General features: G+C 45.0%; 1 protein-coding gene across 1 annotated transcript; it reads right to left on the reverse strand.

Moving 5' to 3' along the window:
- Positions 1-1,965: 1,965 nt before the first annotated feature.
- On the reverse strand, positions 1,966-3,214 carry LOC109755559 (homeobox-leucine zipper protein HOX28). Its single transcript, XM_020314455.4, has 2 exons — positions 2,766-3,214; positions 1,966-2,680 (listed from the first exon to the last, which is right to left on the reverse strand). The coding sequence occupies exons 1-2, from the start codon at positions 3,111-3,113 to the stop codon at positions 2,219-2,221; spliced, it is 810 nt and encodes a 269-aa protein (XP_020170044.1). The 5' UTR covers positions 3,114-3,214; the 3' UTR covers positions 1,966-2,218.
- Positions 3,215-11,222: the final 8,008 nt, after the last annotated feature.

An 11,222-nucleotide genomic window follows, 5' to 3' on the forward strand; every position in this document is an offset into this window, starting at 1 on the left:
CTTTGCTTGTAAGCAGATGGCAACTCTCTTTCACCCGAGTTGCTGTGTGTTTTTGCATGGTACATGGCAACTGCCCTAGCGTGCATGTAAGCAGATGGCAACTCTTTCTCTTTACATGACAACTGCCCTGGCGTGCTTGTGAGCACATGGCAACTCTCTCTTTTACCGGAACATGTTTTTTTGCCATGCCTTTTTGTAGTGCTACATGGCAACTGCCTAGTGTTAGTGGGTGGCAACTCCTAAAATTTTGACATCATGGCAACTGTAGTAGACCAGACCATACATGGCAACTGCAGTTGAGCAACCATGGCAACTGTAGTTGTCCGACATGGAACCGAAGTTCAGCAACATGGCAACTACAGTTAAACGAACATGGACGAGGGTCTGGACCATGGCAAATGCGGGACGCGCGCTGACTGTCACGCGGGGCGTACGGGACCACGAGGTACGAGGCCTGACGTACGGGGCGTGCAGGCGTTATCTATTTCGCCCACACGCACGCGTGTGAGAGGGATCGGGAGGGGAAAAAAGAGGTGTGTCGGCATTACTTGTTTTGCCCACACGTAGGTGTGTGGGCTGTTCCTCTTATACACCACACAAATGTGTGGGCAGACCCCCTAACGCCCACACGTGTGGCACTTATCGGCGTCCTAAAAAAGATGCAAACATAATGAGCACTCACTCGGTCTCTGTATAGTAAAGATGCACATAGCAAATTCATATAAGACGCTATGCATTGGCGAGTGAAAATAAAAACTTTAGAGACCAGATCCGCAATCGGCAAACTACAACATTGACCATATTCGTACCAACAATCTCATGACACCACACAGACGACGAGGTTTTTCAACAACAAAGCTAGCCACGAATTAAAGCTTGTTGTTTTTCAATCATTGTCGGCACAATCATGTTAATCACCAGTGATACCTGCCTTGTCTAGATGTGCAAAGAAAACTCAAATCCGTGTGAAATAATTGTTTGCTTATCATCAGATCTTATTGTATAAAGAGCTTTTCAAGACCACTTATCTCAATTGGTTCTAGTAAACCTACACCTTCAAACACCATATGAAAATGTAATTGGATTGCAAGAAAAAAAGACATCTATCTCCTCGTCAAACTCTGTAGAGGCGATTTTCCGAGCGTTCCTACCATGCCGCAGTTCTCGTCCACTGATAAGTTGTTCCTTCCCCCATTGTTTCCGTTGGTGTGGGAGTGCGGGGAGATCATGATATACCATATGTAACTCTATTTTCCCTGCTTTAGGGCTTTAAGTAAAGTTAGACGACGATGATTTATTTGTGGTAGCTACGACACCAATCTGGCGAATACATTTTTCTCAAGCCTCTCAATCTCGACGGTGTCAATTGCGGCGGTGTTGATTGCTTGTTGGCGTAGATCTTTGCGGGCCTCTGATGCCGATGAGGTTAGGGTCCGCAACATCTGTCGGTGAGGAGGCGGGGATGGCTTCCCTTTGCAGTTTGGTCCTTCAACGTCCTCTACATCACGTTAGTTCGGCCTTGTGAGGCATGTGAGCTCTTTTTTTAATTCGGGATATGCTGATCTTCCGGCTGGGACTCTAGAGCAAATATAAAGGCCCAAACACATAGAAACGACAAGATGAAATACCTGAACAACCAAAATGAGGAGACCATGCACCTAACATGTTACTTGGACTTGGAAAATGTGCCCGTAAGATGGGCAAGTGCAATGGTATACTAATAGCATAGCTTCTTTTGCTAGATGGCCAATCTAAAGCAGAAGTCACCTTTAAGATGCAACTTGTCTGGCAGCTCAAAATTGAGTAGATGATACATCAGACAAACCAAGTCAAGTAGTCAAGTAGTAATAATACACCAACCCTCGATCTACGCTGCCCTCTGCAACAACTATGCAAGACAGGGACAAAATGGAAAATTACTCACCATGTTGGTGTACTTTACTCAACATGTTAATAAGTTCGTAGTAGTATGAATTAGTTTCTCATGTTATTTCATCAACTTTTCACATGCATACATTCATCCCCACAGGAACTCATCGACCGGTCGATCCTAGATTGTTAAAACTACTTAACTTGCATTTCCCTCAGAGGCAGAGAAGAAAAAGGATTAAGCTTTCTGCTACACTTGCTTAAATTTGTGAGTCGTGACAATGCCGCCATTTTTTTTGTTAGCTTGCTTGGCATGCTGATCATGGCGCCGTCACAGAGATATCTTGTTCTATCTGGCCGCCTTGACCACCTTGGCGAGCCCGGCAGAGCCGCCGTACGCTGCTGCTCCGGTGTCTCGGAAGCCACAGAAGAACTGCCGTTGTTCGGGCAGCGCCACCGGCGATGGCATTGGCATGCCGATGCCGGCATTGGCGGAAAAGCTGGGCACGTTGCAGGTCGAGGAGGAGGACGTGGACGCGACGCGCTTGCAGGACAGGCACATGGTGAGGGTGGTGAGCGGCCCCGTCGAGGCGCCGTTGTGCGCCGGCGGTGCGGCCTTGAGCGCCCGGAGCTCGGCCACCTCCTTCTCGAGGCGGCGGTTCTGCTCGGCGAGCTGCTCGCACCAGCGCTTCATGTACTCGCAGTCCACCTCCGTCTGCTTCAGCTTGGTCCGGGCGCGGCGGTTCTGGAACCACACCTCCACCTGGCGCGGCCGCAGCCCCAGCCGGTTAGCCAGCGCAGTCTTCTGCTTCTGTAAATGCAAAAGAAATCCATGTCATTTTCCCATCCTCGATCTCCATGGATCATCGAAGTGTGCAATGAGGCAAGACACGTACCGGAGTGAGGGTGTGGTGCGTCTTGAAGCACTCCTCGAGGACGGCGGCCTGGTCCTTGGACAGGCGGAGCTTCTTGCGCGCGTTGCCGCCGTCGTCGTCCTGGTCCTCGTCGCCGCTGCCGGCGGACCTCTCGGCGCCGCGCTTCAACCCGCTGCCGCTGCCGCTGCCGCTCGACGCTGGGCTGCCGGGCGAGCACCTCCTCTCCTCCACCGCCACGGCAGTCGGAGTCGGACCCACTTCTTGGTCCGCCGCCACATTGCCGCCGGAGTACCAGAAGCTCGACTGGGAGGACTGAGACACGAGGCCAAGGCCAAGGTTCAGGCCAAGATCCAGGCTCTGAGGCGCCATTTTCTTTAACTAACTATCTGAGCCCTGTCTGTCCGTGTGTAGGAACTACGAAGGTCGAGAGGAAGGAGAGAGCTCGCCGGCGGTGGTGATGAGCAAATGATGCGCAGGTGCGCGGGTATAAATAGGGGGATCGGGGCGATGGTTAACCGGGGATGATGGGAGGGGGCGGGCGACAATGATGAGCTGGTGCGCGTGGGGTGGATCTCCTTTGAGGATCCTGTGGCGAGTTTCCATGGCGGCCCTTGACCCTTGACAAGGCACTGGGGATGCACTGCCGGAGTAATCAACTGGCTAAATCGCTGGCCTACTCCAAGTTCCCAGGTGAGATTGCATTACGTTTGGGTCATGTGAGCAAGCGAAATCGCACCGGTTCGTGCAGAATAATCAAGCTCATGATAGTACAATCAATGTGCGTACAAGTGGGGATTATTAGTAACATAAGCAGGATGCAAGCTGTTGCATCGCATGATTGCGGCATTACCGTAGTGCTTCCTAGGAGATCAGGGCTGTGATTAAGCATCCTTCCAGAGGTACCGTCAGGAAATTAGTAGAGATGTATGGTAACATGGGTAATGGGTTAGAGCCTTTTAGTGGGAGAGAGCCAGCCGGGCAGAGGTTTTTGCACGCGTTGGTTCCGCTTAATCATGCCTGATTGTGAGCACCTTTTGTTTGTTGAGTGAGAAATGTTGAAGGCGCACTCAAATCTTGCCCGAGCAACCACAAACACATTCGTTCATACTCCCATTTTTTCTGATTTCAGAAACATGGTCGTAGAAAAAACCGTTAAATCTAACCATTTACTCGAACAACCAAAGAACACAAGTGTTTAGCTAAATTTTGAATAAAAAATACCACAACTGGTTTGCCTTCTAAATTTTATATCCTTAGAGGTCTCATGTTTTTCAATAATCTTTCTCAGATGTTTCTCTTTGTTTTGACATTTCTACAAAATAAACCTTCCATTATTAGATTTTTCTATTAAATCTAAAATTTTAAAGTGTTTAAATAATTTTCCATTGAAATAATATTCATCTTTTTGTTCTAAAATAAATGATCTTTTAATCATCTATCCAACTTGATTTAAAAAAAATATCTATAAGGAAATCCCTCCTAAGGGAAAAAAAAGTAGAAATTGTTAAATCTAGCCCCTCAAGTAACCAACCACAAACACTCTTTTGTCAAAGAAAGAAAAAACAAACACGAGTATTATTTTTTCAAACTTTTATTCTGATTAGTTGATTTGAAAAATTGTCTAATCAATCTCCTCAAATGAAAAAGTAAAACTTAGTCATCAAAGAATCTACTAAAACCACGACGAGTAATTTGGAACGGAGGGAGTAGCACCTTAAGGCCTTGTAAAATGCAAGGTGCCTAGAGAAATAAATAAAATTTTCCTTAAGCACCGATGCTGATTTGTAGGGGGTTGCTAGACAATTAATTAGGCATCCATCCTCTAGAAATAAGCACTAATGCTTTAAAAAAATTGGTTTATTTTACCAAGCATCTCTTTAGGAACCTTGCATTGTACAAGGTCTTCATAAATTTTATCCTTAATGTCTCATTTTATTCAATACTTTTTTCAAATATTTTCAACATTTTCTAATTTTATTTAGTGTTACTATTTTCAGTTTTTTTTAGTAATATTCAATTAAGAATGTTTAAATATAGTTCCTATTTCCGAGAAAATAAGCTAACATTTTCTCATGGGGAGATAACTTTCCTGTTTATTCATAAGAAATTGTGTATTTTTATTGGTTTTTCCAAAGGATATTCCAATTAGTTCAGTTAAGAGGACCTATCTAATCAATCTTCCCTAAGTAGAATTTGGTTGTGAAGAATTGTTAAATCTGGACCCTTATGTGATACACCACAAACACAGTCGTCCATTCTATCTTTTTATTTTTCTAAAGTTCATTATTTTCAATATTTTTAGCTCATATACTAATTATGTTATCAATTTTTAGTTATTTTTCATCAATATTTTATTTCTAGATTTTGGCAAATCTTTCATTTAAATAGATTTTAATTTCCCGACGATGCAAAATATTGTTCGCACATGATTGTTCTATAGAAAATCTTCGTTTTTACCAGTTTTTTCCAAAAAATTATTCTAAGTAGTCGAATGAAGGAAAAATTGCTTGGCATGTATCTTTGTGTAATATAATGATCACATTCTGAACTAATTTAATCTGGAGTAAAATAATGGCAGGTGTGCGGTTGGATGAGCTAGCACAACCCGCCAGTCGATTTTGAGTATTCACAAAACACAATGCACGTGTCACGTGACAAGAAAAACGAGCACACATCGTGGTCATGTGTTCTCGTATATGTGAGAGAAAACCCCTTATATATTGGTGTCACCTCTTCTCCACTAATGCATACTACCATACAACAAAATGAGCCACCGAGATATTTGGCTTGCTCTAGGAGAGAGGGGCGATGGCTGCGCTGAATTTTTGGCTCGCTTCCGTACTTTCATCGCTGGATAATCCATGAATCTGAATGTAATTTTTGTTACTTCTAATGTATTTTTTTTGTACTGTCGTGATGTTGATGAGTAGACCTAAACTTTTCTCTAACAAGAAAAGCCAGCCTTATGTCAGTCTATACCGAACCACCATATCGATCAAGTATACATGTGGTTGGGTACTTGTATCAGTAGTCGACCACACATATATAATTTCCCGACAATGGCATGTGGTGCAAATCATGCATGCAACAAACAACTAAAGGAAGGCAGGCAGGCAGGAGAGTACGCGTGCGCGTGATCACGGTCATCCATCCATCCGATCGATCCGAGATCTGTATATCTAATAGCCAGCTCAGAAATGGCGAGGGATCTCATAATCGTCGAAATGATGAGTGGACTAGGACCAAGACTAACCGTCAAATCATTGTGTGCTGCACCTGCACATATGCCCATAGACACATCACATGGCTCCTGGTCCGTCAGACTGTCAAATGTGTCCCTAGCTACCCAAACGCTAGCCGCTGATGATCAATGCCGTCGCTGCTGGCGATTTAGGTGAAGATTCTGCTGGTTCAATCGTTAGTGCTCCACTGCTCCGTATAGCTAACTAGTCGTTGCGGATGTACTCCGTACGTGCAAGCTACTAGAATATACTAGTAGCTAGCTAGCGTTATGTGTACAGATATGTGCATCGTATATTGCTTTTTATTCATTTTGTAATCAGGTATCAAATGATTCTCTCCCTACATTTTCTGCAGGAATCGCATCTAAATATATGCTTCATGTGCCAATTATTCTGCTTTTGAATTTCAGCAGTATGTAAACACACAAAACGGTTATAGTATCCCGACTCCACCAATAGGTGGCTCACACGAGATTAGGGTTTCCACCCTCTCGCCGGTCCGCCCCACCTCCGGTGGCCATTGGGCCTTGGAGGTGCGGCCAAGCCCCCCCCCCCCCCCCCCCCCCCCACACACACACACACGCGCACTATCTTGGTGCGTGTGGGAAGGGTCCCGTTAGGTAGTTTCCCTATCTTGGTTCGGGCGGCGCGAGGCGGCGGCGGTGTATCCGAGTTAGAATATTGTTCTCCCCATGCGGATTCGGTGGGTGCCCACCGTCGTTAGAGGGCTTGTGGAGGTGTGTCTTTGACAAATATTTTAAACTCAGCCAGCTTTGGTCTTCAGAGAATCTGTTTCATTTCGATTGGTGTTCGCCTCTGATGGATTCTTCATGATTCGACCGACCATCATTTTAGTTGGTATGTTTGCAGATATGGCTCTTCCGATCTACACTTCTCTTCGTCGGTGACAGTTGATGTTTTGGTGCACTTGGCCTCTTAGAACGACAATTTCTCGACTGTGTACTTCAACAAATTTTGCCCGACCGGATGGGTGATGACGACAGGGTGGCTTCGTCTTGCTCGGGTGCTTGCACACGTGACTGTATCGTCCATGGACCTGATTACATTTTTTTATTATTTTGGGTATTACCTACTCAAATGGAGTATTTTTTTTGCGGGAAAAAACTTGCATTACTCAAGTAGCCAAGCTACTCTCGGAGTTACAAAGTTCGACAATACCATCAGGGCCTGAACCTAGCCAACCGCAATACGGCCACTAGATCTACCATACTGAGCTAAAGTATGACTGACAATGTTGTTGTTTCGTCGAACATGAGCAATACAAGTATTTCGGAGTGCCATGAGTGATTTAATCTCACGCGCCAAAAAACCATAACGAGATCTATCAAGACCTTCATCCATCACCATATTTGTAGCTTGAAGGCAGTCGGTCTCGATTTTGATAGGAAGATTACTCCACTGCAATGCGAGCGACAAACCCTCTTTGATGGCCAACAATTCTGCTTCCAGTGCGTCCATACAGTAACACAAGCTTCTACATGAAGAGAAAATTATAGCGCCATCATGATCCCTTAGTCTCATGCCTGTACCAGCAGTTCTGTTCTCTGGCAAGAAGGAACCATCCGTGTTAAGTGTTACACATCCATCCTCAGGTGCTTTCCATAAGGATTCCATATTTTGTTCACAAGCCACATTTCCTTTTGGAGGTGGAAGCTCACTCAATACAAAACGGCTGGGTGCTGTTCTTTTCAGCATACTAACAATACTGGTAAAAGTTTAATCCGGTACACTGTAGATCTTTGCCGAAACACGCACACAAAGTAACAATACTGGCAGAAGTTTACTCTTTTTCTGATACGGGCAAAAGCTTACTCTATATCACTTAACTAAAAAAAATTCTCACATACTTGGACCTCTGCATAGGCTATTTGCAAGATATATAAAGGGCATAAAAAGGGGTTAGACTTGCGGTGAACAGTAGTCCAGATCTAGCACTAGCAGCAACTAACAAACTAATCAATCAATCATGAAGGGTGGGAGGGAGGAATGTGATGGGAAGCAGGCAGAGGAACGACAGGGAGGGCCAGTGGTACAGGACTTTTAATCTAAGCCAGCCGAGGACATGCCATTTTCCACTAATCATTGCTGCTCCTGCCCTGCCCTGCGCTGCCTGCTTCCTCTGAATAATTCTTGGGGACGAAGAGGCCAACGATGGCTGGATGGCACGCGCGCGCATGTGGCGGAGGCGGGGAATCCCGAGGCAAACCAGCGCGGCCGGGCGTACGGACACGTCCCACACACGTGCGCCCGTCGGCCCGGCGCTCGTTGCCACTGGCTTCCGCGGGCCGGCCTTCCGCGATCAGCGCTGGAGACCTGCTGGCCCGTACCGGGCTCTTCAAAACCCAACATGAATGTAAAGCCTGGCCCAAGTCCCAGAAAACTAAATATTGATCGCCTACAGAGAAGAGCAACTAGTTAACGAGCGCTCCTTCGGGAGCCTCGCAACGATCAGCACTACTTGACGCGCTCTCAGTCATTCGCCACGTGTCGCGCTCTAGACGCTCATATAGATGTGATTGGAATAATGTAAATGGTTCAAATAGATACAACCTCCGTCCGAAAAAACTTGTCCCAAGTTTGTCCCTCAAATGGTTGTATCTAGCACTAACTTGGTGCTAGATACATTCATTTGAGGGACAAGCTTTTTCGGACGGAGGGAGTATATGGGTAGATGAGAATAGTGCAAATGTTCTTTAGAACAACAAAAAAGGAAGACAGCCTAATTTTTCTAAGTTGCGATTTTATTTTGAGTTCAAATACATTTGTTTTGTGTAGTATTTGTGAAAAAATAATTGAATTCAACAATATTTTCCACATCCGTGAATCTTTTTTGTAATTTGAAAAAAATAGATTCATGAACATTTTCAAATTTATGATTTTTTTTCACCTCCCCTTCCTCGTTCTTTTTCTTCATTTCACACAGTCCAGTCGGGAAGAATGGAGAATGATTTTAGGGCTTGCACTGCAACGTCCGTGTAGTCTTTGCAAGAGTCGTATGGTATATGAGTCACTAAGCGAGGAACCTAATCCATAGTCTCCTCAAACATATAATCTCCTCATTCATTGCCTTTCGCCATCGGGGCCTTGTAAATTTATTTCGGCCACGGGGGATGTACAGGAAACATACCACCACCTTCGAGCGGATTACCCACGGAACTAGAAAAAACCCAAAGGCACTCAACCGGGAGAAACACATGCTAGACGGGGAGGTGAAAAAATGTTTTTTTTAAATGACAAAGGCCATATATTAGAGTCAACCAACCCTTCCTAGCCCATCCTTATAAAAAATATTGCACACATGTCCTTAGGGAAATCAATGTCTCTTCCTCCTACACTAGGGGGCGGCACACCATGAGCGAAACTTAATGCCCCATGTAGACCCTTGAAATACCATCGTAGATAAGGAAACATTATTGAGGCAGATACCTGGAAGTCACAGTCTGAACTAGAAGGCGCCGCAACAACAATATGGGAAACACATTGTCGTCTCGGAGAAGGCACATAGCCTACCCAAAATATAGCGAGAAAAATCCAGGGAGACCTAACCTCGTAATCTCCCCGACGACACTGAAGCTAGCTAAATGTCATTGGTTGGGAAAGGGGCCAGATGACCAAGACAGGAAGCAGCACCGTCCACTCCGCCGAAAGAGGCCTTAGAAGACCAACTGCATAACACGAAGACACAATTAGATTGACCATGCCAAAAGAACAGCAATAAAAGTATTTCCCAGCCTCCTCTACTGCTAGTGTCAGGACCGTAGACGATGAGGTGGACCAGGAGTCGGGAAAAGCTCATTCCTGATCCGCATGATGTTGCTATCGCCGTCATAGCATAGCTGCCGTAGATCAAAACTCTAACCCTAGGAGACCTAACTACAACACTACAATGCAGATCGGGGTCCACACCCCTCCTTCCGCCAAAGCGACAGACGAAGTGGGAGGCGACCCTTGGCCTCTCTGTCAAGGAGTGGGTCGAGCAGTGGTGGCTAGGGTTTCTGGAGAGGGAGACAACTTCACGAAGACCCAAACATTCACTCCCTTTTTCTTTTCAAGTGCCTAACCTGCTCAACCTTTTCAACTAATTTGCATGAATACTACTTTAACTAATCAAATTTGGTCAAACATGTTTTCCATATCATGTCAATATTTTATTGTTTAACAATTAGCAATACATTGTTATGTGCATAAATGGATGCAATGACCATCGTCCTCCATTCAAAATATTTTTTTCATTTGATTTAGTTTTGCGGATTAAAAAAGCTTAGGGGACATTTAGTCTAAACTAAGTACAGCAAGGTAGGTCATACACGCATGATCGATACACAGTACTACAGAGATTTGTTAAACATCCACAGGGAGGAATGGAAGATCATGGGCGTGACTCGGACGACGTAGAGAAGTTCATTGGTCATTAATTCCCATGGTGGTACGCTCTGATTCTCGTGACTGTCCAGTCCAGCTAGCTAGCTTAGCTACCTAGCCGTTGGCCGGTTAGAGCATCTAATCTATGTCGACAGAATATATTTGTGGTCATTAAACATGCATACTAACAGAAAAGCCTATACAGTTGCAGGAATAAACACCATGACTAATCGTTAATCATACATGGTGATCTCTGCAGAATAATTGCAAGCGTTGGTTAGCTCATTTTGGATGGTCATTAACTAGCTAGCTAGCTGGCGCGACAAATAATGTGCAATGAAATCTTACTAAGCTAGCCATGCATGGCTAATTGCTTGGTTGGTATTATTATTAGCCCGATCGACAAGGGCATGTTATTCGAATCGTGAATGAATGTGTGCGACTAAGCACCAATGCAACGGCTGCCTAATTGTACTTTGTAACTAGCTCGATCATCGATCAGGGGCTCTCCGTCCATCCGTTGATCCGTGGGAGCTTAATTAATCAGCTTGAGCCAGCTATCTGGCGAACCACTGAATCATTTGCAGGCCGCACATGGCCTTTTGGTGGCCATGATAATTGTGTACGTTCGCAGGATGAATGAAACTCCAAATTAAAGTACTGCTGATCATCTACACAACACCGCAAGTTGCATTGCTCCGTACGTGCAAGTTGCAAGAACATGTCACACAGTGAGGTATCTCCAATGATACGTGCGACTTTGATTTGACCGCTGATTAGTTTGCAGTTCGTTGAGAGGAATTTGTATTATTGTACTCCTATTATCTCAATCCTCTGATATTGTTTAATCCGA

This window comes from Aegilops tauschii, chromosome 7, assembly GCF_002575655.3.
Source record: "Aegilops tauschii subsp. strangulata cultivar AL8/78 chromosome 7, Aet v6.0, whole genome shotgun sequence".
Taxonomy (NCBI): Eukaryota; Viridiplantae; Streptophyta; class Magnoliopsida; order Poales; family Poaceae; genus Aegilops; species Aegilops tauschii.

What these genes read in the sequence shown, in the direction of transcription:
- LOC109755559 (XM_020314455.4), bottom strand. Translation starts at nt 3,113, where the DNA reads ATGGCGCCTCAGAGCCTGGATCTTGGCCTGAACCTTGGCCTTGGCCTC. An exon ending in CGCACCACACCCTCACTCCG is followed by an intron (nt 2,681 to 2,765) that starts GTACGTGTCTTG and finishes TTGCATTTACAG; the next exon opens with AAGCAGAAGACTGCGCTGGC.